This window comes from Gymnodraco acuticeps, unplaced genomic scaffold (assembly GCF_902827175.1).
Source record: "Gymnodraco acuticeps unplaced genomic scaffold, fGymAcu1.1, whole genome shotgun sequence".
Classification (NCBI taxonomy): domain Eukaryota; kingdom Metazoa; phylum Chordata; class Actinopteri; order Perciformes; family Bathydraconidae; genus Gymnodraco; species Gymnodraco acuticeps.
In genome coordinates this window covers 210,091-236,939 of record NW_022989755.1, presented here as the reverse complement: position 1 = coordinate 236,939, position 26,849 = coordinate 210,091, and the positions used below count along the sequence as shown (strand labels likewise).

At 42.4% G+C, this 26,849-nt stretch overlaps 3 protein-coding genes across 3 annotated transcripts in view; 2 read left to right on the top strand and 1 right to left on the bottom strand.

Annotated features, from left to right (window-relative positions):
* The window catches only part of aldh18a1 (aldehyde dehydrogenase 18 family, member A1), a 66,981-nt gene that overhangs the window by 26,348 nt on the left and 13,784 nt on the right, over window positions 1–26,849 (bottom strand). The gene's annotated exons all lie outside the window — the stretch shown is intronic.
* Window positions 22,359–23,933, top strand: crygmxl2 (crystallin, gamma MX, like 2). The gene is made up of 3 exons (XM_034211245.1): window positions 22,359–22,380; window positions 22,924–23,166; window positions 23,612–23,933. The coding sequence occupies exons 1-3, from the start codon at window positions 22,372–22,374 to the stop codon at window positions 23,885–23,887; spliced, it is 528 nt and encodes a 175-aa protein (XP_034067136.1). The 5' UTR covers window positions 22,359–22,371; the 3' UTR covers window positions 23,888–23,933.
* crygmx (crystallin, gamma MX) lies at window positions 24,445–26,294 on the top strand. The gene is made up of 3 exons (XM_034211256.1): window positions 24,445–24,453; window positions 25,107–25,349; window positions 25,661–26,294. Exons 1-3 carry the CDS (start codon window positions 24,445–24,447, stop codon window positions 25,934–25,936), a joined length of 528 nt encoding a protein of 175 aa, XP_034067147.1. The 3' UTR covers window positions 25,937–26,294.

Genomic DNA, 26,849 nt, shown 5'->3' with positions numbered 1-26,849 from the left:
TTGATCAGTCCTCATCTGGCATCAACATATCATGATTGCATCTTAGGAGAGTCTTTGCCATCAGCCTGGAAGGCACAAAATAAATCTCTCTCTACTCTCTCTTCTTCACATCCCTCTGCCTTCCCTTCTCTTTATGTCTTTGTCAGTGGTATGACAGCTGATACCTCTTTAATGACTAAGACAATTAACTTTCTCTCGGGTGCAAAATAAGAAATAAGGGGTTTGTAGGGTGGGGGAGGGGGTCGAGCTTTTAAAGACAGGAAAAGGAAGCTATGTCTGTTTACCCACGTCATCATTAAAGTGACGGCCAACACTAGCCCAACGGGCTCATCTGCATAATTGAATAGAGTTAAGAGTTGCACCAAAGCCTGTGCTTTCTGGCTGTGTGTGGACTCTGGAGACTCAGTTTCTTCCTCTCGGTACAAACGTCATCATTAGACCTCCTTAGCCTGGTGCATAACAAAGAGTTAGCTCATTACTGACAAAAATATCTTTGCTAATGTCCCCCTCGCTTTCCCCGATTCTCTTCTAATGTGTCTTGGCACAAATGACTTCAATTTCATGACGATAACATAGGGAGGAAGGGGGGGACGTGCACATAGGAACGCAAAGAGAAAGGAAACAGCTTTGGTGACATGGCCACACTGTGTACAGAGATAGGCATGCCAAAATACAGAGAGAATACAAATAAATGAAAGAGCTTTCTTCCTGGCAATATTCCTACCAACATCTGTCACAGGCAATGCTCGGTGTGTGAAGGTGTGTCTGTATGCTATACAGTATCCGTGTGCATGGCTGTGTATTCGCTTCTGAGTGTTAAGGAATACATATTCATGTTGTGTGAGAGCGTGTACATCTGTGTACAAATCCGGCGTATGTGTGTGTTTATGTGATTCCAATTGAATGTCTGCAGGAGTATGCTTTCACACACATGGCTGCTCGCATTTTTATATGTACATCTAAAGCCTCCTCCCCTCATTTCCTGCACATTTTGAATGTGTGTGCGCGTGAAAGAGAGCAGATTTATGTGTCTGCAAGCGTGTGCGAGGCCTCACTTGCATACATCCAAAGCTTCCTCATTTACCCCACATTTGTAGGTGTGTGTAGGGTTTGGAAGTGTGTGTGTGCATTTGTGTGTGCGCACTCCAGCATGCCATTAAGATGAGCAATGACAGCTGTAGCCTCTTCACCCTGAAACCCTCCTTCTGCCTCTGGAAATGTGCCTCCTGCTTGTCATAGAGGAGCTTGGCCTCTCACCACTATCGTATATCATACTGCTGAATGGAAGTGCAGAAATATTTTACTCAAGTACAATCACTGCAACTTCAGTAAGTGCCCCTTTCTAAATGTGTCGCAAAGCTGACTTCAGTGGGAGATGAATGACATGAGTGAAAAGGTCTTTTTAAATGAATCATAGAGAGGTAATGGATCAAAAAAAGGTTGTGTTACTCTCGAAAGATCATCTCAAGCACAATAATAAGAGATTAAATAAATGGTTAATTTATACCTCAGGTCTTAAGAGTGTCTCGTAGAAACTGGATAAGAGGGGAAGTGAGGAATGTAAGGCGGATGCTCCAAAGTATGTGCCCCAAAGGAAAGCTAAAGCAACTAGTGGATGAGGAGAGGGGCTAATATTTTTTCTGGCAAACCTCCATGAAACATTTAAGCAAAGGAAAGAGAAGAAAATTACTGTTATCTGGGGAGAGAAAGTAAAATGACAGATAGATAGAAAGAAAACCTGTAAGATATATTACATTCAACATATTTATAAATGGTCTTTTCAAATATTCATAAAAGATCACAACCCTTCTCGCTCCGTTACAAATTCAGTAACCCAAGAATAAAGAAATGGGCCATGGTCAATTAAAATAAATCAGGCATCCGCAAAAGCCATTGCTTGAATATAGAAGATGGAAAATGACAATTACAGCAAGGACGATGGGGAAAACATCGTAAATCAAAAAGTGTTTTCCGTATTTTATCACAAACACAATAACTACCAAGTCTATCCCAAAAAGTATTAAAACAGATCTGTCGGAGATATGATTCATTTCCCAGTCAAATTCTGCAGGTCACATTAGTTGTGGTGCGGATGGTCAAGGTCAAAATGTACTTTACATAATTTAACATAATCATAATTGCATGGGAGGCATATGTCACCTGTGATGTCTTTTCACATTGAGAGATGTGAAAAATAGTAAGAATCAATATTAAATCTTGCCAACTCGCAATTATTATTGATCATGGGGTCGATTACCAGAATTAGTCAATCACCACACAGGGTATTAATCAATCTGCAAAGGAGCTGTGGAGCAGGAGATGGGTGACCAGGAGAGGTTCAAGAACCCAAACTTAATCTGTAAGAAAAAGCTATTTCAACCACAAACTGACCCACATCCAAGGCCCCTCTCCTCCTCCAAAGATCCATCTTCTCCTCTAAAAGTCCATCTGAAAAGAGGAGCAGACCCTGGCATGCTCTGGTCTCCTCTCTCCACACATCTCCCCTGTTCGAGTAAGCCTCAGTGCTTCTGCTGGGCTGATTGGCCAGCTCAGAGCAAGGACCAGATATGATCTTTCTATTTGCCCAGCGGCGGGGCTGCCTCTCTATCAGCGCTACCTCTGGAGGGGGTTTATCTGGCCTGCTGATAACAATGTTTCCCCCCTGCCTCACTCCAGTCCCTAACGGTTTGTTACACTAGTAAATGGGAGTCAAGGCTGGGGCTGAGCAGTCAGCTGGTCCTACGCTACTCCTTGTAAACAAGATTGACTCCATTTGCTTTTATGACTCCTCAATAGTGTGAGAGAAAGAGACAGAGTTGGTAAGAGAAACTTGAAAAAGGGCAACAATGTAGCCTTTCAACAATCCACATTGTGTCTATCAGAAACACCAAACAATTAGTCAGGATAAACCAGTTTACTTGGAGAGTGCTTCAACATTATTTTTTACACTCCTGTGCAGTGTAGACGGCTTTTACTGCTGCCCGTACATCTGTCGCTGGAGACCTGCCAGCCTGACAAATCTGTGCCGAACAATGTGCACTGGAGTCCATGGAAGCAGCACTAAATAGCGTCTGTGTCAGATGAAACCTTGGCCAGTGCAGGAGGTAGTACTTAGCAAAGTGCAGCTGAGTATAAGTTGTAGATCACTCTCCGAGCTTGGCCGGGGCAAAATCTTCAACATGCTTTTTCATTCATGCCGTGGAGGGAAAAGCCTTGCGTTCTCTGCATGGCTGAAACATCTGTAAGCTGTTGCAGAGACAGAGCCCAGAGGAAAACATTTACCTAACAGAATACTAATTCTTTCAGGCCCTTGTGTCAGCACTTCGTAAATAAGCCTGCACATATGGTATTGTTTTCCTAAGGTGGGTCTGGAAGAACCATTCTGGCTGAACTAATCTGCCATAGCCAGCCATGAGCCATTTTCTTGAATGTGATTTTGGTTTGTTTCCTTTTTTTCCTTCCCCATTTCTATGAGTATTTGTACATGTGTGTCTGTTCTCCATCAATTTATCTTGCTAAGACATGAATAGTTGTTGACCTTTGGTTAAGTGCAAATAGTAAAGCTGTAAAAAGAATTTCACAAATTCAAAACATCGCCTGTATAAATCGATTGAGTCCTTATATCCTGCTGCCCTGAATTCTTTACTGACACTCTGAATCTGCACGTCCAGAATAAGTATGCTCAAATCCTCTAAAAACGCCTTTAGTATAAAAACCGGTGCAACAATTTTCAAACAAATGGGGTGTCGTGGCTGCTTCACAGACATATAAGAATGCCATCCAACTAATGGCCTACCATCTCCATCGCCCTTGTAGCACAGCTAAGACTCTGCTTTTATGTCCCTGCAATGAGTGTGTGCATTCCTCTTTGGGATGAGTGTCCTAGATTTAAAGGCTTGTCAGACACCACTAGCCCTTTATTTTTCCATAAACTTGTCTTTATATTTTTTCTAATCTTTTGCATTTTTCACTGGGGAATTCCTGCAGAAGGAATGGTGTTACAGTGGATTATACGAAAAATGTCCACAACTGGGAGTTGAAATGGAAGGCTTCTTCATCTTTGCCTTGCAGCGTCTTTTGTTGTGATGCCTGTGTGTTGCAGCACTGGAGTACAAATGTATTAAAATGCACAAGAATTACAGGATTGCATGGAGTTGATGTTACTGGCATTTAACGACCTCTCAGTAAATGTCATTATAATTGGCATTAGTTGGACATCTGTAGGCATCTGCAGCTAATCAATGCTCCTCGGTAGCAAACAAGGTCACGGTTTGTGAGACAGGGAATGGAGATTTTCAACGCTGACAAGTCATTCTGTGCTTAGATACATAATTCAGTGCTTTTAAACTGGACCCGTCTGGTGGAGCGAGCGGTGCTTGTGTTGTTTCTTTAGTACATCTGTCTCCTCGTCACTCCTGAAGGCTGACATCTCTCTCAGCACCGTGGCACCACGGAGGAAAGAGCACTTCCGTGGCGCAGGTAAACCCGCCAAGAGATAGAAGGCCTCCTCATGAATAAATGATTGTGACACGCAGCAATAATTTGCATCCGTGTAAAAGTGACGCATCAGCGCTTTTGTCTGCCGAGCAAGTCTAGAGGTGTGTTTTTTATTTTTTATTATTTAATGGAAAATGGCTTTCATTAACAGTGGCAAACCAAAAGGTGTTGACAGCGAGGCACCGACTTGTCAAGCCGATCACAGCCTGTTTTATAAGCCGATCACAGCCTCTGCCTTTTTTTCTCTAATTAGGCATATGCTGTGAGCATCATAACAAACGCTGAAACAGGTTTGTCCTTGCCTAATCCGGGGAACTAATTTTTAAGGTTATTATGCAAATCGATACTGTTTACAAACATGAAAGCTGGAGTCCTATTTTTGATCTGCCACATCGGCTTTCGATAGCTTAAAGCCCGGCTCGGCAGGTGTCATGTCAATAACAACCAGCAATCGATCAGTGCCAGTCTGAGGGGGATTGGGACTGCAGCGCCTTGCTGTGTAGAGGGGATTTTCATCGGGCCGAGGCACAGTCACAGCTCACCCTTAAATCTTTTCTGCATGGACACAGCCTCCGAAGACAGACATGCTAAAACAGGACAGATGTGTACAGCTTTTTCTACTTATATTAATGTTGTGAAACAGCAAGATCATTTTTTTTGTAAGATCACACTTCTGGGATTCCGTACAATGCAATATGAAAACCTTTTCATATTGATCATTATACATTAGATACATCTGGTTTTAAAGGTTTCATAGTTGATATGGACTGGTGAAAATAAAAACAAATATACAAAAATGCTCATATATTTAGTTTCACAAAGTGAGTTATTGGATTGAATCTAAAGTACATAAAAGAAATAATGATCACATGATCCTAAAACCATGTACAGGTAGGTACTGGTCTTACAAATGATCTGGTATATTGTTTGAAGTTGCGAGGGAAAAAGCTATATTTTGCACATTGACTCATCCAGTGCTGGAGAGAAATACAATACAAAGCCAGGATCAGGCCTCTCATGATTCCTCTTTTGTGGCATCTACAGAACAAGCTCCATCAAAAACGGATAAGGTTTGCTCACATTTTCTCTGCTGCTGCCTTTTTATAGAGCAAAGCAAACAAAATGTGCTGATATATAAAATGTGGACCAAAAGCTGTCAGAATTAACAGACTTATTTAGGATTTAAACACATTAAACTATGTTTTTATTTCATATTACATATTTCTTTTTAAACATAAAGCAACTGGCATTGATTAGATTATTTTCAGATGTAAATGTACCACAGAAGAAGAGAAATAAGGTAGATTGTAAACTACGTTTTACACTGAACATCCCTCAGAAAAATAAAAACAGTTACATTTAAAGACTGACAGCTGTGAATATTACAAAATGGAATTTGGCATTTATAAAACTGCTGTCCATATGGTAATTGTTGGACCAGCAGAGAGGACCTTGTTGCCCTTGGTAGTTTGCCACCGCGGTTTCATCCTTTCTTAAACATTCATCTTGGCCAATTTATATTACACCAGCTGTTAACAAAAGTATGTTAGGCCGGAGATGAGTTGGCAATATGAGTCCATGTTTGACTTTGACTCATTCTCAGTAGCTGGTGAAAAATAAGCATCTTCGTGACTGCCATGGCACGGTGATACATTTTTCACTGCAGCAAAGTTATTATTTTTGTACATGTTGCACCTGCTGGTCACAGTTGCAGGACACAACAACATACATCCATGATCAACGTCAGCCGAAGGACTGGGTCTGTATCATAGGAAGCAGCCTTTAGATCCAGGGACTTCAAAGCCCTAAAGGTTAAAGAAAATGATGCTGCGTACACTTCCTGATGTTTTCACTCTCTGCCGGTGTACATAAAAACAAAAAGAAGAGAGGTGTCATTAAAAAGTTTGACTGTATTTCAATATGTTGTTATTTTCATAATTTCCATTTGTTTGGCACCCTGAGACATGACCAAATCAGATTAGATGAATGATGATACAGTAAACATGATCCGAGTCTACTACAAGTATTACCCACAGAACCTCCAAAAGAAGGCGTTTAGCAGGCATCCTGATCACACACACACACACACACACACACACACACACACACACACACACACACACACACACACACACACACACACACACACACACACACACACACACACACACACACACACACACACACACACACACACACACACACACACACACACACACACACACACACACACACACACACACACACACACACACACACACACACACACACACACACACACACACACACACACACACACACACACACACACACACACACACACACACACACACACACACACACACACACACACACACACACACACACACACACACACACACACACACACACACTTTTTGACATGAAGGATCACCAGCTCTACTCCTTACCCCATTTTTAAGGGTGTGGTAGAGAGTTGTTGTCTCTTATTGATCAAACATTTCAGCCTTGACTTGATTCTCAGCTAATCAAACTGAAACTAGAAAAAACAATTTTAGGATTTTTGTCTTTTCTGCTCTCGACATTCGACTTCAATGTCAGACTTTCTCTTGTGATTCAGTGGAGCTTTTCATTAATCAAACAAAACTATGCTTTGCTTCTGCTAAGAAACGTGAACGCTTTCCAAACTAAGAAAAGAGCACTTTCAGATTTCTTCTTCTTTTTCTTTACTACTCGGTAAAGTTCAACTCTTTGGTTTTCTCCATTGATTTCAGTCCAGCCGTTCATTTATCAAGTAATTTATTCATACATTTATTTGAAGGATCGCTCAATAGCATCTGACCCTGATGCCCCATCATCCGAATCTCCCTTCCGAGATAGAGCGCAAGCGGTCCCTCCAGAGCGAAGGAATGCAGGTCAGAGGCAGAGTTTACTTGGGGAGGGGGCGGGGGCAATTTCCACAACGCGGTGGTGTTAAGCGGGTAATCATATTGTGATGCTGCTCTAGCTGCTGGGGTCATGTATGCTCATGAATGTTAAGGAGGACTATTTGAAAGGCCTTCAAAATTACCCCTGATATCAAACACTGACCTTTCATAGAAACTGCAACATGCTACGATGGTTAGAATTACAATGTGTGCGTCTTAAGCCAAACTTCACATCTGGAAACATGCTAATCCCCTCAAATGTCCTTTGCACATGTTCGGATAAAATAAGAGAAAACAAGAGAAGAAAAGAAAACATTTGTTTTGAAAAAGTTAGATGTACTAAATTAAAGTTACTACTTGTTTTAGTGATTTGGAATATATGCCCTATAAAACACCATCAGAAAAAACTTCGCTGTCAACATGGATATTTACAAGAAATCAAAAAGTCATCCATCACTTGACACGGAGAATCAATACTGTAGAGAGGTTACCAATTAAGCTCCACGTGTCTTTAAAGTCTGCTCCACAGATCAAAATCTTATGTTCCTATGTTGCACTTTAAATTAAAATACAGAAAAGCTGTGTAGATCTATTTATATTGTTCAGCATCAGCTAGTTTCCTTTCTTCCTTCACAATAACCCTGCCTTCAAATGCTATGGAACTGGGGCTTGGAAGTTTGAATACACAAGACTTTGTCACCAATGAAAACTTTCGGTTAACTCGACGAAGCACGCATTCAAGGAGTTCAGCTCTTATCAGAGAGCAGGATAATTGTTGAAACAGGTGTAACTGTCGAGGTGTCAGCATGCCTCTCTCTGTGTTCTGGTCCCTGAACCAACCTCCGCCTATGACTCCATCTCATAAGTCTTTCAGACAACCTTGGTGTGATTTCTTGACAAAAGCACACTCGCTCTCAAGGTGCACTCGAGCGCGATATAAAAAGGGACAAAGACACCGCCTGAAAGAAGACAGGAGAAGAAATGAATTTCTTCTCTAATTATGCAAGAAACAGAGACTTTGTGAAGATAAAGTTGGGTGACACAAGGGCATATTGAGGGACACATTCACTTTAGGAAGATTTTTCAAAGTGGGAGGCACAAATGGATGTTTGTGCTATGAGCTATGTCTGCTAATTGGTGCAAACTTAATGAATGCGGGGCGCTGTGTGGAGACAGATGCGTTGTGTAATGTGGCAGATTTCAGTGGCTGCGCGTCTCTCTCCATCGCTGGAACATCAAGAAGAGGAGAACATTTGGCAGGTCACAAAATTATGCGAGGAAAAGGGGAAGCCCAAGAAGAGGAAAAAATGTAAACAGTTGTTTATCTTTCCGTTAATTTATGTGCGACTGTGTGTGTGCGCTGAGTGTGAGAGTTCTCAAGCGCTTGTCTATTTGTTTGAGCCATCGCTTTTGTTTTGGCTTTCTTGCCTCGCCAGCTCTGTGGCTCTCAATTAGCGTGCAAGCCTCAGGGACCTAATTAACCAGTTCAATTATTGAATAATTTTCTTAAAAATCCCATACAAGCCATTCTGACATTTATCAGCCACTCAGGAACTGTTGTGTGTGTGTCTATGTGTGTGCGTGTGCGTGTGCGTGTGTGTGTGTGTGTGAGTGTGTGCGTGTGTGTGTGAGTGAGAAAAGGAGAGAGAAAATCGGAGGGAATGATTAGCTTGTTTGCCAGCTCTGCTTATCCCCCAGGTGGCTGATGCAGGGGACAGCGCTGTATGTGTGTGTGCAGAGGGGCTTACTCGCAGCACAGGACCCCACAGCAGAGGAGGGCCCCCATGACCTTTTATCGAGTGTCCAATCAATAATGTGCGAGCGTCCATCCCTTTGAGTTGCAGCCCGAGCTTCTGAAGGCCTGTGGCCAGCAGCAAAGCTGGATGGGAACGGGCTACACAGTGGGGCAAAACAGTCCTTGGGGGACCAGGAGTGGAACAGAACCAACCGCCTCATGTCATTTACTCATAATGATGTCTTCCTTTAGTTGAAAAGGGAGGGTGGGCAGGGGATGGAGGATGGGGTGGGGGGCAGTGTCCCTCCCTCCTCCACTAGCCACCACAGATTCAGCCTCTCTCTTCCTTTGTCTGACGGTGAAAGCATCTTCTTTGGTCTGTCACCGGGCTCTGTGATTAAGGAGTAGAAACAGACCTCGGCTTTATTCACATTAGATTCCCATTTAGTGTTTCTTATCATAGCTATCTATCCGGTCACATGTTGAGATGGAGATGTATTTCATTGTTTCCTGAACTGTAACGTATATTCCCTTGTGGGCACAATGGGACAGACGCACTTGTTTAATTTGTAGCATTATCTCCAAACATCGACATTACAGGATCTGGTTGTCACTGCCAAAGAGCCAGCGCTGATGGATCTGACTGTGTACCAGTGTTCATTAAACACACTCCAAACAGCCTTCAAACCAACTCTATTAGTGGCTTCCTCTAGAACAAGAGGCGCCTGAATGCAATTTTGACCATGAAATGCTCTTTAAGCAGATGAACAGGACTTGAAAGATGAACGGGAATTGAAGTTTCCTTTTTCTTTTCTTGAAAATGCCAGTGAGGAGTCAATCAGTGGATATCAAAGCAGCAGGGACACACAAGAAAACATAGTGATAATACACAGGGCTGCCCACACTCAGTGAAGATGGTTAAGATGGCCATCACTAGTATCAGCGCCGACACAAAGAGCAGATAGCGGCCTTTCAGCGAGCAGCTAACTGTCGCTCTGTATTAGCTGCAGGCGTACGACGACACTTTGCGTTAAATTGAGACCCTGTTTGCTACGTAGCTGTGCAAATGGAGTCCAGAGATTTCTCCAAGACACTTGGCTGACCCACGCTGCCTACAGCGGTCAACATATGGCTCCACGGTCTGCCTTCATTGTATACGTATGCTGTAATTTATTTCTACATTGTTCTACTGAGAATACCCACAAAATGAAGCTGCTTGACTAAGGAAGAAATATATTCTGGCAGGCCGGATAAGAAGAAAAGAGAGTCAAATATACCAGCAGACAAATAACTATTCAAGTCTGCATGTTCATATTAAGCATCATCTGTGGTAGTCGTTCCTCATCACAACTGGGCTGGAGAGATTTCAGCGCATCGATCGGTAAAGTAAGTGTGTGAAAGAGAGTATGAGTCAAAAGGGGATCTGAAGGTGGGCTGACAGATGGAAGACACATGGAGGACCTACAGATGGAGAGGTCACTTTTGTTCCCTGTCAGGTTTGACCGAGGCCTTCCCTGCTCAGAGGTGACTGTTGCACTCTCTGGCGCCCTCTAACTCCCCCCCGAGATCACTCTACTCAACTCCACTGCCTCCGCTTTGATGGGAAAAGGGGGGTTATTGTGTAAATATTTTGCTTGAGCATTTGAGCATCTTAATCTTCCATAAGGTGATCTTTGGAGTGGAGCAACATGGGGTGCTGATGTTCAGAGGAGCTCCCAGTTGTAGAAAGAAAGAGGGAGTGAAAGAGACAGAGGAGGGAGGGAGAGGAAAAAGAAGAAGGTCTGTGTACTTGCTAGAGTGCTGGGAGCTAGAGTTCACTACGGGGGCGTAAGTGTGTCAAGAAGAGCGCTTTTCCCCCATCCGCAAGCCCCGGGCCCTCTCCACAACATTAAAAAGCATAAACAGTCAATACTGAATGTAACTCAGAGAAAGAGCAAGAGAGAGAGCGTGGAGGAAAAAAAAGAAACAAGTACGAGAACGCAAGGGTTTTTCAAGCGTTACACAACATAGCGAGATCAGAGAAATGGAGGCTGGGCTGTAGTGTATAGTTGCAAAGCTTTCCGATGGAGGAAGGGAGCCTCTCCATGTGAATCATTCATTGCGGGCGGCAGGGGTGTAAATACGAAGGGGAGGGTTGAATGAGAGAGGGATCAAGGAAATGCACACCTGGTGCAAGACAGGGGTCAGATTGGCCCTACACAAAAGGAAACGAAAGAGAAAAAGAGAACGAGTTGTTTGGCATTGCTCCGTTTAGACTCCAGCAGCAGCTTTTTATCGGTACGCTTGTGTAAAGCAGGACCGAATGGAGTAGGTAGAAGGTGCATATGGCGGTAGGCTGTCTGTGCCGACACACAGGCGGCAAACACATGGTGATGAGAGGGAGACTCGTCTTATTTTTAAAAAGGAGTTTCAAACGTTCAACATTTTAGACTTCCAGTTGGAGATGTGAGGGCTTGTTTATCTGTGGCACATTGTTCCTGCTCATAATCGCTCAAGAGTCTCAATCAGTCACTCCCTCTTTCCGTCTCTCTCACAAGTTTTTCAAACGCTAACTCCCAAACACTCGACACCTGGCTGGCTGACTTCAGAGCTGAAATCAGTGGAGAAGTCTGTGTGTCTCGCAGTCTTTTTTAATCATCCATTCAGTCACTCCTCACATGTTCAAACCTATGCATTCGGGGAGATCTTCCTCTATAGACGCATCATAAAAGACGCAGATCTTTCTGCTACAGCAGGTGTGGGACGGCTTGGGTGTTGAGGACATGTGTGAGTCATTGTTTGTTGGTATGATTAAATATATCTCAATGTTCTTTCATCTATATTGACATATTGCCCACAATTTCATCATAGCTTTAAAAAAAATATGAACTCTGCTATCGCCGCATTCAATTATGTGCTGCGTTATTATTTGTTAAAAACATCTACAGCATCCTTGAAATGACAACAAACAAAAATGTCAATAAAAATTGATCGTAAAGAAAAATATAAACAAGCATATGGCGTTACTTTACTTCAAGGTTTTTCAGTTCATTCAGAAGTCATGAACTAGTGTTTCCTAAATAAACAATTTCAGCACATTCAGACCACATACTGTTGTTCTCTTTGAGAGAAGGTTCGCTCGGTTTACGGCCAAACAAAAGTTACGTCTGTGCAAAGTGCTGTTTGAGCCACTTTCCTGACAGAGCAAGACTCCATATTTAAAACATTTGGAGGAGGGAACAATATCTATGAAAAGTGTGAAATTTGATTTCTACCCCACGGAATAGGCCGTTTCCTTCTGTTGTCAAACAGAATGACTAAACACGCTCATTCACATGCTCCCATGGTAGGACGTTATTAATTTATCACTTCAGAGTTATCAGTGCTCTTGCACACACGCATGCACGCACGCACGCACGCACACACACACACACACACACACACACACACACGCACGCTTCCTGATGATTGACAATGTGATAAATCTTATTTGAATATGGCTGACATGAATTATGTAACCAGAGAGACTGGTGGCTTTGTTGCTTCCCTCTAGCTCTGCGCTTTTCCTCCAAGATAACATACAGTTGATAATTTACAGTAGAACACGTTCTGAAACTATAAAGAAAGATATGGCGACAATGCCCCAAAGGGAAAAAACAGAGTGCTTCAGTGCAGCCAACTGAGCTAATTCTGAGAAGTGCAGAGAAGTGGAGAGGAGAAGGTTCACGATGTGGCGGAGCTGCAGTGAGGTTAGGTGGTTGGCACTTCAGACACTGGAAAGTGATTTTTCTCGAGTTGAGCTCTGATGGTAGCGTACAGGTCTCAGCAGACTGGGTAAGGCCAAAAAGAGAGAAAAATAAACACCAATGAAAGAAAAAAAACAACCACAACATTTGTGGTATCTGACGTTGATAGCTGCTGCGAAAGACTGCCTTTGAAAGGCTTGAGGAAAGTGACAATCCTCTATGTTTTTCCTTGTTGTTGCTCCTCCAGACGGCCAACATAAAAAAATAAAATAAACTTGTCTGATTGGTCTGAAAAGTCTGTCAAATGTCAAGCAGTTATCAAACAACAGATATGTTTTCTTTTAAAAAGATACCGGCAGAAGGAAAAGCCTAACCTTTCAGCGAGTGAGTACAAGTCACTCATCCCATCATGTGCGGTTCTCCACATAGAGAAACCCTCGCTCTTTACAAGGCTTACACTTTCCCCCCTGATTCGAATCTGTAGTTGTTGACACAAGATGTCTACGCCTGAAATAGATGGATCTGTTCAAAAAAACCTTATTCCAGGGAATTATTTACTCGGCGGGTTGCAACACTGAGACAAGAGAACAAACTCTCAAATATTCCTATAAGAAGATGTATGTAGTGTTAAAATCAAGATATTTCTATGTAAGAAAGCGTTGAGCTTAAACTTTCCCTCAATTCATGGTCAGTTGTTGATCTAAAATGTATTCAAGGTCTTTATGCAGCACCCGTCGCTCCTCTGCATCACGTTTACATCTTAATGCCGTCTTCCCAGATTTCATGTCATAATCCCGGCCTGACAGGAACAGCTTGCTCAACATCGGATGTGCAGTTGTATTTTGCTGTTCCAGTTCCTGTGGCTGATGTTCTTCAACTCCCTTCACACCGAGCACTGCTTGTAGGGAGATGGAACGACAATGTCCTTGATTTTCAAAGCGGAGAGACTTGTTAGTGCCCTCATTTACATGTTCACCACTGAATCAATTCAATTCTGCCTCTATTGCAACGTTCAAACAAACTTCTGCACAACTTTCACATTAACCTATTTTCTATTCTCATCACATTTGATTTTATTCTGAGATCGTCTCTGTGCTTCCTGCTCGCTGCGCAGGGAGGTCACAGATCAGGCTGGAGCTGGCATCGATTCAGTGTCTTGCTCAAAGACACTTTAGTAGACTGTGCGCTCGCTACCGTTGGCCCCCGAGCCCAGCAACACTGCCCCTGCAACCCCTACGCTTACAGTTGATACGGATCTCAAAGACTCTGTGTTGCACTGAATATTTTTATCTTGCACTTTCGCTCTTGGATTGTAAAGAGACTGAGATTAATCAATGGCTTTTATCATCTCCAAATAGGAAATTACAAAATCCCATGCAAAGCTTAAGGTGACTTGTAACTGAGGGAAAATAGCCACAAAAAAAGTAATCCCATTAAAGTGAATAGGCTTATTAGTAAAGAAGTCCAAAAGGATTGCATTTTGAGGAAATGTACTCCACAATAAACAATACTGGCTTTTTCTTTCCTCTCTTCTCCTTCAGAACAAAATGTGTATTGGAGATAGAGGCAAGATAGGGGATGAAGTTTTATGTTGTCACACGCTCCTCCATCTCCGAGTGGTTAAATCACAGCAGGGGGCCTGGAGAGAGTTTTCACAGCCAGATATCTCTGAACCTGGCATTGTCGTCTCTTCACTTTTGATCAGAAACACACCATCCAATTCTCACATATATTGTACATTATTTTAATTTCAGGCAAAAAAAAAGAAATCCTTCCAAATCCACCTTTTAACGCTGACAACTCGAGTCATCTTTTTAAAAGGAGATGGATATTGTTGTATCCTGCAGCCAGTTTCAAAGTGGTCACCAGCTTTTATTTAAAACACAGAGGCTGACAAGGCCACAAACATCACATCTCCGTTTTCAAACGAAGGTGAGGCTGGGACAAACTCCGTACTTTGGAGTTTCTCTGCATTGAAGGGAGGTGATAATGAACATTAATATGTACAGCTGGCTCTTTATACAACTCTTGCTGTGCCGCCTTTGGTGTCCTGTTGAGAGGGTGTCTAAGCAGTGCACCATCAATGGCAGGGGAACAAAGCCAGAGAAAATATCAAGTATTTTTCCACAACTGCCTGCCTGCCTTGCTCTGCGTTAAGATTAATCTAATTTGGTCTTTATTGAGAAATGGGTAAGAGCAGTTTTGTTTTATTTATGTATGTTTTTTCCTCCTCTGCTCCTTCCCTTTGTTGCTTCTCCTCGGCTGCCTCTGACAAAAGACAGCCAGCCTGCCAAGCCCGGTGTTGCTCTGGGACGGACCTGTCAATCACTCCTGACGGCACCCTGACAACATGTACGTTAACATTTCAAACGGGACTCAAAGGCGGCGCGTGACAGCAGAGCCTTTGAAAGTGGCTGTAGCGCTCGGCGACAGCCAGAGGAGTACGGGTGGAAAACAAACTAGAAAACAACAGTGCGAAGGGAAAAGAGAGAGAGTCAGAGACAGAGAGGGAAGAGGAAAAAAAAACAAAAGTTAAAAGCAAAACAGTGAAGAATGTGGGTCTTGATGATGGGAATTGGCTTTAGATTCTCCCTTGGTGTATCATTGTTTTTTAATTTGGTTGAAAGTCCCTTGAGTGGAGCTTTCGGTCTTCCAGGGACTCGGCTAAGGGCCCGTTCCTGCCGCAGTCCAGGGACAGCAGCGCCTCTCTCCTGCTCCTCGGAGGCCTCACACAGATCAAGTCAAGCCTCTTTTGCATCTCACTACCCTATCCTCCAACACAAAACAACTGTGCTCGAATGTTAATAACATTTTAGATTCCATCTCGTATACCTTCGCTTCATGCCTGTGCAATTAATTCCCAGTAGAAATCGAAGCCAGCGCTTGCCACTGAGATAAGCCTTTTCTGTAGAATTCATAAATCTATGATCTGTAGCTTCCAATACCAACAAGAAAATGGACAACTCAATTTAGATTCTGCTGTCCTGAATGCTCAAGGATGAAATCTTTTTTTTAAAATCATTGTGGATCCATAAACGATTGCCTAGAAGCGAACTAGTGGCATATGGCGTAGCATGTGCACACACAGGCTGGAGGATGTACTTTCAAAAGATCAGCCGGCACCACACACGGATGCAGACCACCACCACCTCTTCAACATGGCTAAATGAACCGTGCAAATGGGGTACAACAAAAAGACCCGGGCTGTGCCAGACTCAATGGGAGAACTGCCATCTCTGCAGTCCTGCAGTGTGTGCACTGATCCTTCAGTCAGCATCCACATCTGCAGTTCAAAACACACACTGGCTTGCAACTGCTACAAAGCTAACTGCTCATTGTCTGTCTGAGACTCTGTTTGACCATGCTGTGTGCAAGCGTGTAAATGAATGTGTGTGTTCAGTCTAAGTTTGTTTGAAACTAGATCTTTAAAAAGCAACTCTCAGGCTATAGTGTGTGTGTGTGTGTGTGTGTGTGTGTGTGCGCAGTGAACATGTGTTTTGCTTATATAAGCAAGTGGACAAGCAGCATGTGTGCTGGGACCCAGGTCATGCCAGCCTGTTAGTGACTTTTCTTTCTTCTTTTTTTAGAACTTCTCCCTCGGTAAAACAATGTCGGAGCACTGATAGGCTTCAGAACAGACAGGAGCCGTGGCACTGACACACACACAGACGCACCACATGAATTTGTGCCATTGACGAACACGTGTCTATATACACGTGTGTCCAAGCTGCCTTACAAATGTATACATGTAAGCAAACAAACACACATACAAGCTGCTCAGAGATATGGCTGTACTTTAAAGAACTTAAAACAGCCCTCCTGCAGACAGCCAATGCTTTGGCTTTAGTGCCCTCTAGTGCTGGGAACTACCTGAATGACTTGAGGTATATCTACTGAAACTGTTCAACTGTGAAGATAAACTCAGCGCGATTTAAAATGCTGGAACTGTTAAAAATAACAAGATATTATTATTATGACCAACTCCTCTCATAAATCATCATTATTTTAATTAGTTTTAATTAAACATCAGCTTACAAATCCTGGAAGATATGGAAGAAACTCTTTAGAGAACAATAAATCCTTCTCTTGTGTGACGTTTCAAATAATAAATACATTAAAAATAGTCACATCTACTCTATAAATTCAAATTCTGTTACATTATGTGTATTTATACAGTCTTAAAGAGCCAACACATTTAATTGTAATACTTAACTTTGTTGTGTTTTCCAGGGCTTTAACTTTATAGATTTTAAAATATTTCATTCTACATGTTGGATCCTTAATGTTGACAACTTACATTTGTCAACATTAAGGATTTTACTCATCATACCATATGTACAAATATAAGGGTCAATTCACGTTGTATTTTTCAAATGTAAAAAGTTTCCATTTTAAATTAGAAAGCTGAGTCTGCAAGGAAAATCATATTTCAAATAATATCACAGCCTGTCTTGTTGTCTGTTGAGTTCCATCAAATTGCTTGATAAAAAGGATCAAGCAAACTAATTTACATAAATACAGCTTTTATTTTATATTCAGCCCAATCAAGAAGTGATATTGTTGTAGGCATACGTGTATATCACTGCAACCTTGTCTTAATCATGTTTATTTAGTCTTTTAACTAACTTAGCAGCTGCAAAACCAACAACAAATAAAACGATTCAATTAAATGTTCACATTCTGGTAGGGTAAAGTGTTTTTAGTCTGACATTATTTACTTTATAACACTTGCTCTCTTATGGATATAAATTACTTAAAGCAACGCTGTTGGCATCCAAGTTGTAAAAAGGTAATTTAAAATAGCAAACAAATGTGGTTAATAATTACAAAGGGCTTTTAAATGAGTTATAAGTGAAAGCAATGTGAGACTTATATTATGTGCGTTATAATAAGAGCTCATGAGCAAAGAGGTGCGTCTTGACAAAAAGAAGCATCCCGTTATTATGCTCTCCGTTTTGTATTATTAATGTGGAGCACAGGAGAGGCCTTTGAACAACTGGAAATCCAAGTAATATTATTAAGGTGCCATGCATACAAACAAAATATGTGGCATAAAATGTGACTCTTTCTTTCACATAACTAAGCAACATGATACTTTTTGATGTCTTCAACGTGTAATCATTCATTCTTCAATCGATCATATTTATTGTACATCATTTTACACGGAAACATCTTTTGTTTCTGTCATGTCATGGAACATGTTCACCCTGTGAGATGAATGGAAAATTGTTAGATAAAACAATAGTTTAAAAAATGTTGATGAAATGCTTAAACTTTTCAATTAACATTTGAAGAGATACATTGTATGTGAGAAATATATAACGTACTATATAACCATAACATTACATATATTAATTTAGTAATAATTAATTGTAAAGTAAAAAGAAAGGAAAGCCAAAACTGATTTAACCCAACATATTTAGGGCAGCTCAGGTCAGTGACTGAGCAGCTGGGTGTTCCATGTGAGGACATCAGTGCAGTCGTATCTACTCCTTAATTTAATATAATAAGGAAGGTTTTTGTAAATCATATGCGTGTAATTTTTGCGCATGCATGATAGAGGCAGCAGAGGTGGGATTTGAGAGGTACCTCAAAGCTATGATTATCCTGAGTGTCTCGGCCCAATAATGTTACCTGCTGGGACAGCAGCCCTGCTCCTCTAAATAAATTGCAAGTGGCCTCGGGCAATAAGAGGAACCCTCCTTTGATCTGCCTCACTGCCAACGAGGAAAATGTGCAGGCAGTCAATCAAGCTCTTAAGGCTTTGCAACAATGGAGCCGACCCCGGTTTATTATTTATTTTTTAAATTGATGTATTTCATTATCACAAGGTGTCTACTTGCCGGGGTAGCGGGGGTGGTGAGGGAGGGAGGGGGCAACATAATCAATAATTGATATGCGGTGTGAAAAAGCTGATTTGCTGCCTCTCCTCTGGTGCACTTGTCACTAGCTGTTGTCAGAACACATTTGCTTTGATGACAAATTTGAAGAAGGGTAACAACAGCATCGCATCTGATTACAAATTTAGTGCGTGGTGAAAGGCAGGGGCCCCTTCTCACTGAGGCTCTGTTTGTACAGGGTGCTCAGGAGAAATGACTACCAGGCTCTGAGGTGAGTTACAGTCTTGTAAGCAGAGAGATGAGAGGGGGTTTAACTTTTTTGTCATGTGTCAGTAAACAGCGTGACTTGTTTGAAAGGCACCTGGATTACAGGGTGAAAAGTTGCTCTTTAAACCTTTAAAGCTTTGGGGCATGGGAGACACGCCACGTCAAAACAGAGTTTGGAGATGAGGAGTGAGAGCAACTACAAGACGTCACTCCCCCCGGTGTGTCTGCTGGGAGATGAAGGAGTTGTCCTGCTTTTCACACAGTTTGGGTCATGCTGTGTGGTGGAGCATCTCAAATCAATTTAGTCAAATAAGGGAAGATGCTCGAGTGATTTCATCCGTCCAAAACTCCTGAAAGACAGCTCGTATTGACGTGAAGAAAATCCTAACAATTCTCTCCTCACAGTTGTACTCAAATCATCACCTGCAGGTCATCAGAAGAGAATTACTGTTATGGTGATTTCATTGCCAAGTTAAGAGTTGTTCTTAATTAGCCTAAATGTTTTTTTCTTAATTACAAGTACGGAGTGGAGATTTACCACAAACTTTAAAACTAAATCCTGATGGGGAAACAGTTCGACACAAAATCTCAAAGAGAGAAACACAAACAACATATCAACAACTCGACATAATTGACAGCTGCATCCATTTGCTCGGTCCAAGCCCCCTCCTCCTCCTGCTTTTCCACTCTGTTCTTCCAACACCATTTCCTCTTTTAATTATCCCCCAGCAAAAAGATGGAGAACATCAGACGCATCGCGGTAAATCCTGGCCCTGGCACAGGCTCATAGTGGCTCCTGCGTCTGGCAATCCCGATAGAGCCTGTGCGCTGGCAGTGACAAGAGAGGGAGGATGCCTGGAGATTTTCTGACGGAAAGAATGGAGAGGATCATCTCTCAGCAAAAGAGAGGTCCTCATTCTACTCCCGGCGTGGGAGGCTTTTTTGGCGAGCGCTTTCCGATCATACCACATTTTCAGCACCAGATTAGCCAGTTCTCAGGAGCAAAACTCACATAGACCCCCTTGTTTACCCCTCAGTACCACCGTGCTTTTGTAATGACTGTTCATTTAAAGAGCACATTGGAAGCACTGCAAGCACGCCTGCTCTCCTATCTCTGCCTACAACATTTAAGGGGTGAGACTTATTGCATATAGCAGGGTCACAGAGACCATGGTTTGGATTATGGGGATATGATTTGTTTTGATTTGAAAGAAGTCTCCTCTGACCTGAAATGTGTTTTACTGAGTGAATTTTACATTCTAATTATCAGCCACACAAATGGGGTTTTTATTTTGGAAGCCGGGTAGATGAAATAGGTTGCAAGTTAACTAGTGCCGGGGCTGCTATCCGTCAAAGTTTCTCCCATCTCTGTGGGGTGCACATCAATCACAGAGGTCCCCAACTGACAGTCATTCTGCGGGCTAATAGTGTCGTCATCTCCCACGCGGTTACACAGATTGCACAATGAGATCTTCGGACACAATGGAGCTGCGAATGTAGCCCCCCACTCTGTTCCTTTCTCCTTTCCTTTTCTTCCATCATTCTGAGATGAAGAGTGGAATGCTCCACAGCGGGTAGCTTTCTTCTCCTCCGGGGGGAACTGAGAAAGCAGGCAAGGGCCTCTGTGATGTTACTTTCCCTTCAGGGTGGGGAGGAGATGTCTTGTAGCGCAGCTAAAGATGATCATTTGAGAGCCTGTGAAACAAGGTTCCCCTCTGGAAGCCACAGAGACGCAGAGACAGCCGAGGTCCCAGCTAATGAGTTAGGGTTAGCTGATGTTCCTCGGTGATGAAAACGAGAACATTGGAAATGACGGCAGTGGTCGTTTTTTTTGTCCGGGTTTGAACAACGTATTGCACCTCTGTTACATGAGTCTCTGAATGCAAAGGTCACAGGTCAAACTGAGCCTTTCAAGTAGATAGAGACCTACTCAAAGATGCCTCAGAAAAGTAAAAGCTTGCTACTGTATCACGCAAAGCTTAAACACCAGCAAGAGTATGATTTCCCTGTCACTCTGCTGCCCTCTTGCATCAAGACAGAGTACAAAGACTTTTCATTTAATAGAAATTATTAAATCAATTATGAATCTATGAAGGAACATATGGGGAAATATTTGCTGAGGAAACTCACAAAAACAAAACAACATCCCATCTGATAATCTGCCACAATTACGCTGCACACTGTGATGAAAGGATATCAATGAACTACTTATGTCATAGAAAAAGAGTGCAGCTTCAAACATGAAAGCTATTGAAGCCTATGAGAGTTTCAAGTCAATGAATGATCAAAGAAGCAAAAGCTTATCAACGCTGTTCCTTAACACTGAAACAGTGTCATATGGCTGTGGATACGCTACCACAGTTGCAGTGTTTTTGCCCAGGAACATAATGGCTATTGTGCTTTCTGCAAACATTTTGCCTTTTTACACAGTTGAAACTGCAAAAAGCACACAAAGTGTAGAGGGGACAGGAGCCCTTTATCCCGATGAAAGGCTAAAGGATGAGACTGACCTTTCTGGCATCAGCTGGGCTTTGGGAACACAATACATGGCGGCAACTCTTTCTGGCCTTTTCCCCTTCAGCTCTGGGCTATGCTTACAAGCCAAAGACTCAAGTCCAAACATCTATCATTTTATACAAAGACTCAAACCCACAGATGCCCCAAACCCCCCCCCCCCCCCTTTTATATTAGACAAACACACACACACACACACCGAGTAGTTCCCTCTGTACATCTGTAAACAGACCAGTCTCGTCTGGCATCATAGTACAACTGCAGGCTATGGAAGCAAAAAGAGACAACATATCACTGTAGATTACATCAACGCAACAGCTTGACTCAGTCCACAGTATCAACACCCCTTTCCTTTAACAGGAATTGAATAACAATTACATTGTGACCTGTATCCACTTAGGGAACGCACAAAACCAAACTATGTTACAATTCTCCACGCCAGCAAGATATGAAATGAAAATCCTGACATGGTTAAGTACTACAGTAGTTTAGAGAGTGCCCCCCAAAAATGACCTAACCTAGTATACAGTACACCTTTAAAAGCTTTGTTGTTGGGGGGCCACATACCTAAAGGGCCTTTGTGTGATGTTTCAAAAGGCTGCATCACAAGGTCATGGCGGAACAAGGGTCATACAAACACAGAATAGCACTTGTGTGGTATTCGGATTTTTTTGGATGGGGGGGGGGTTGTCAATTCTATAGGTAAACTCTAGCAGACAGGAGATAAGGTACGTGTGGGCGGACAGACAAAGGGAACACTAGTTGGCATCTGAAAAGGTAAAGAGTAGTAGTTCCTGACGTGTCAGAGGCCTCATAGTCAGTGGGAGAGTATAAAAGGCCCTGTAAGTGTGTCTAGGTTTATGTTACACATCCACAACTGCACAGCCATGGGAAAGGTATGAGCTCACTTGCAATACAGCAACCGTTTTGACAGAGAGAAAAATTGAAGGTTTTGGGTGTCAACTATTTTAACAGTGAAAGAAAATGCAGCAGAGGGTGAGGAGAGGTAGTCAAAAACGACTAATTCGAGTAAAGAAATTGGGTTAAAAAATGTGAACAGACTGCTAAGTTTGGTTATTTCTTAGGGGAAAAACACACTTATAACGGTTTAAAAGAGAAGCTTCTGTGGACATGAGCAATTATATGGTATCTATATAGGATAGATTTGCTGTAATTGTACAACACCACAGTTGACAGTGTTGAGATTGAAGGAGCATACAAAGAGTTCTTCAAATTAAATTCAGTTAACACATTTTTAATTGCCTTGATTTTCATCTGTCAAAGCTCTGAAAATAGACAGGAGAGGCTCTCGTGAAAAAGTAATTTAGTTTGTTTAAAGGAGAGCAGTGTCCCCTACAGTCCATTCATGAGTATTGCAACTGGTGCATTTATATACCTAACATTAACTTGTGAGTGACATATGTTTCTCTCTTTTCTAGATTATCTTCTACGAGGGCCGCAACTTCCAGGGCCGCCACTGGGAGTGCAGCAGTGACTGCATGGACACCTTCAAGCACTTCAACTGCTGCAACTCCATCCGTGTGAGCGGTGGTCACTGGGTGGCCCATGAGAAGCCTCACTACATGGGCTACCAGTACATCATTGGCCCCGGCGAGTACCCCGACTACCACAACTGGATGGGCTTCAACAACTGTGTCCGCTCCTGCCAGATGTATGCCCCTGTAAGTCAATCAAACAGACACATACACCCAACCCCCACCCCTTACCTTGCACATCAAATGCCGCTTTAGAAATGGATGTCAATCATTTGCCTTTTGATGTCATTAACAGATACTCAGGCAGGTCATACGTAGCATGAAAGTCTCTTTTGCAAGGCCCACAAGGAGACCCAGTCAGCCTTTAAAAGGAATATGATACACACCCCATAAGACTTGGAGCCTTCATTTTTAATTCTGTTAGTCACATTGAGTGTTTTGGCAGTTTGGGAAAGGAAAAAAAAATATCCCGTCATGCTCCGAAAGAGTTTTTATAATCTGCTTACTTAAACAAATAATAAAAGTCATAATTTGAAATATATCAGCTCAGGGCTGAAAGCTCTACCAAAAGGCTCTCTAGGGCTGACGCCTCCCAAACTAACGTAATAAATCTGATTTCTCCCACACACAGTATAGAGGATCCTACAAGATGAGGATCTACAACAGGCCCGACATGATGGGACACACTATGGAGTTCATGGATGACTGCCCCAACCTGTACGAGCGCTTCCGTTACCGTGACATTTTCTCCTGCAACATCATGGAGGGATTCTGGATCTTCTATGAGCACCCCAACTACAGGGGACGTCAGTATATCCTGCGCCCTGGAGACTACAGGGCCTGCGGAGACTGGGGATGCCAAAACCCCATGGTCGGCTCCTTCAGGAGGATGAGGACTGTCATGTAAACCTAACCCATGTGCAACTCAATATAAAAAAGTAATGTAAAAAAAACTACGTGCTTTGTGAGTTTTTTTTTTAAACACATGCATGCTACCATGAGTCTGAAAACAACACACTTTGGCCAAGCGGTCTTTTTGGTTTCTAAATATCCCTCTGGATCAATGAAGTATCTTTATATCTGACATCAAAGAAAGTCTGTTGCTGCTTAATTATCAATATCTCTGGTATATACCGATCATAACAAAACAAACCTTTTCTTTTTGCTGTCCGCACATACTTCACAGTCTGCATGTAGGTTTTTGGCATTCATACCAATAAAGGCAGATGTTGCAACTCTTATTGTAGCGCTGTGAGAAAGTGCAGCTGTACAGTGTTTTCCATAGAAAGAGAGCTTTGACAGAGACAAAGCGGCTGCTGCAGCGCACCAGTCCTATAGTGTTATGCACTCCACACAGCCCACTGTGCTGACACGGCAAAGCTTTGTCTCCAATTCCAAAGCCCTGATCTCAGCAGGGTCTATAAAGGCCTGGTACAGCCCACTGAAATGTACACAGCAGTTACAATGGGCAAGGTAAGCGTGCGTTTCAAAATCTATATCAAAAGCAACTTTAGAGTTTGATAGTATGTTGATCATTTGTAAATAAGGGGTTTAAAAGGTGGGAAACAATGCTGCAAAGGCAATGCTATCAGTTGTCAGTAGTTCTAAATGATTGTTTACCACACTATACCTTACTAATGGTCAGACGTAATTAGACTTAGTTAGTTATACTTAATTATACTCTGCTTTGCCTTCTGTTGATGGTAATAAAACATAGCAATTGTGTAACTGCGCTTTGAATCTCAATCGCTGTAGCAAAAAAATATGCCAAGACTTTTCTCTTCATGAAAGTATACCACATGGTACTCTGTATTTTACTAAACTTTGCCTCTGGTGCAACATTTGGGACATGTTTTCATATTCCCTTAAGAGTCAACTCCAAAATTCTTTACTTTCTGTAATTCTGTACAAGAACTTTGTTGGATAAAGCTAACTTTCAAACACCTGGGACAGAATACCAAATGATATAGATATAAAACTAAATTACACTAAAAGTCAAGTTATTATTGATTAACAGTCTGAAGAGCTGGAGGACAGATAGCTTGTCATCTATCAGATAATAATAGCAGTAGTTTGTCTTTGTTATAGCCCTATGGTGATAATGTCTACCTATATACCGCTTGCAGGTTATCTTCTACGAGGAAAAGAACTTCCAGGGTCGTCACTATGAGTGCAGTAGTGACTGTTCCGAGATGCAAAACCACTTCACCCGCTGTAACTCGATAAAAGTGGACAGCGGTTGTTGGGTGGCCTACGAGAAGCCCAACTATGGCGGCTACCAGTACATGCTGAACAAGGGCGAGTACCCCGACTACCAACGCTGGGCCGGCTTCAATGACTGCATCCGCTCCTGCCGCATGGTGCCAACTGTGAGTGATGCCTAACACTGTTTACAGCAATGTTCTCACTTAAGGTTTAGACATTTCGTTTCTATTTTTTCACTACTCTGTGCCCAGACCTGTGGCCATTTAAAAAGCCTCTCTTTTTAGCTTGACCTATAACTGCAGCAAAAAGATTTATGTCGAGAGAGAAATAACATTTAGACTGGGTCATTGGATCAGAACAACTTTAGTACAGGAACTTTATAAATGTATTTGAAATTGCCAAGTTAATCTACTGTGGTGAGTTAAAGTTTAATAAATGGTTACAGTAAATGACAGTATGATTATCTCTGTCTTAGTATAACGGCAACTACAAGATGAAGATCTTCGAGCGTTCCGACTTTGGAGGACAGAATATGGAGCTGAGCGATGACTGCCCCGATCTGAACGAGCGTTTCCACACCCGTGACATCTCCTCCGTCAACGTCATGGAGGGCTACTGGATTCTGCATGAACACCCCCACTACAGGGGACGCCAGTTCTTCCTGCGCCCTGGAGAGTACAGGAGGCACAGCGAGTGGGGAAGCAACAGCCCAACCATCGGCTCTCTGAGACGTATCACTGAGCTCAACTGATTCCCAGCTTTTTTCACCCTTACTGTGCCCCACTGTTACCATCCCACCCTCTTGTTCCCCTAATGCCAGCACTGTTTCAGTGTGGTCTCAACACTGTGCTGTCCAAACCTGAAGTCATACATTTTTATGATGGAGGGATTTGGTGCGTCTGATGTTGGGTTCTGGTTTTTCTCGGGCTGCGCTGCATTGTCGGGTGAAGTTCCTTCCCTATTCAGTGCTCAAGCAACGCTCAATAAATAGTAATGATCTTTTTTGCTTTGGTCGTCCCAGAGCAAAATGGTTTGCCTCACCAGTCCCCAACCTCCTGTCCTACTGGAATCACAATAAAAGAAAACTTGATGAAAGTCAACTAACGGGAGCCTTTGTTAATTTTCTATTGACTACTACAGCTGTCACTATAAAAAGATCAGGGGGATATGGCTTTTCATAAATCTGAGGAATATTCTTCTCTTTAGTGTAGTGATTGAACTTAGTTTCATCGGACCACAGAGTGACAAAGAAGAGTAACCACCGAGGTCCTAGACCAAGACCGAGAGTTTCTACAGTTTGCCGTGATATCGACATTCCACACACAAAGAGAAATTATCAAGGAAACAGAAGCTTATTCTTTGAAGCTCAATATTAAAGACAAAAAAAGGGTATCTGAGGATGAGCATGTAGGAGTCTTTATGAGATCACATGGTGCAGAGTAAGCGCGTTGGGTCCATGAAAGATGCCCATATTAGATCCACATCACAGGGCCAGTGCCAACTCAAAGAGTTGGAGTCAAAGTGGTCTGGTATTAGCCCCGAGCATCAAGCTCTCTCAGAACAAAAAACAAAACCCAGTCCACATCCATGCTCATGCATTTTTCATCAGCCCAAGATACTCAACCCTTTCAGAAATAAATATCAATTATTGAAATTGTTAATTA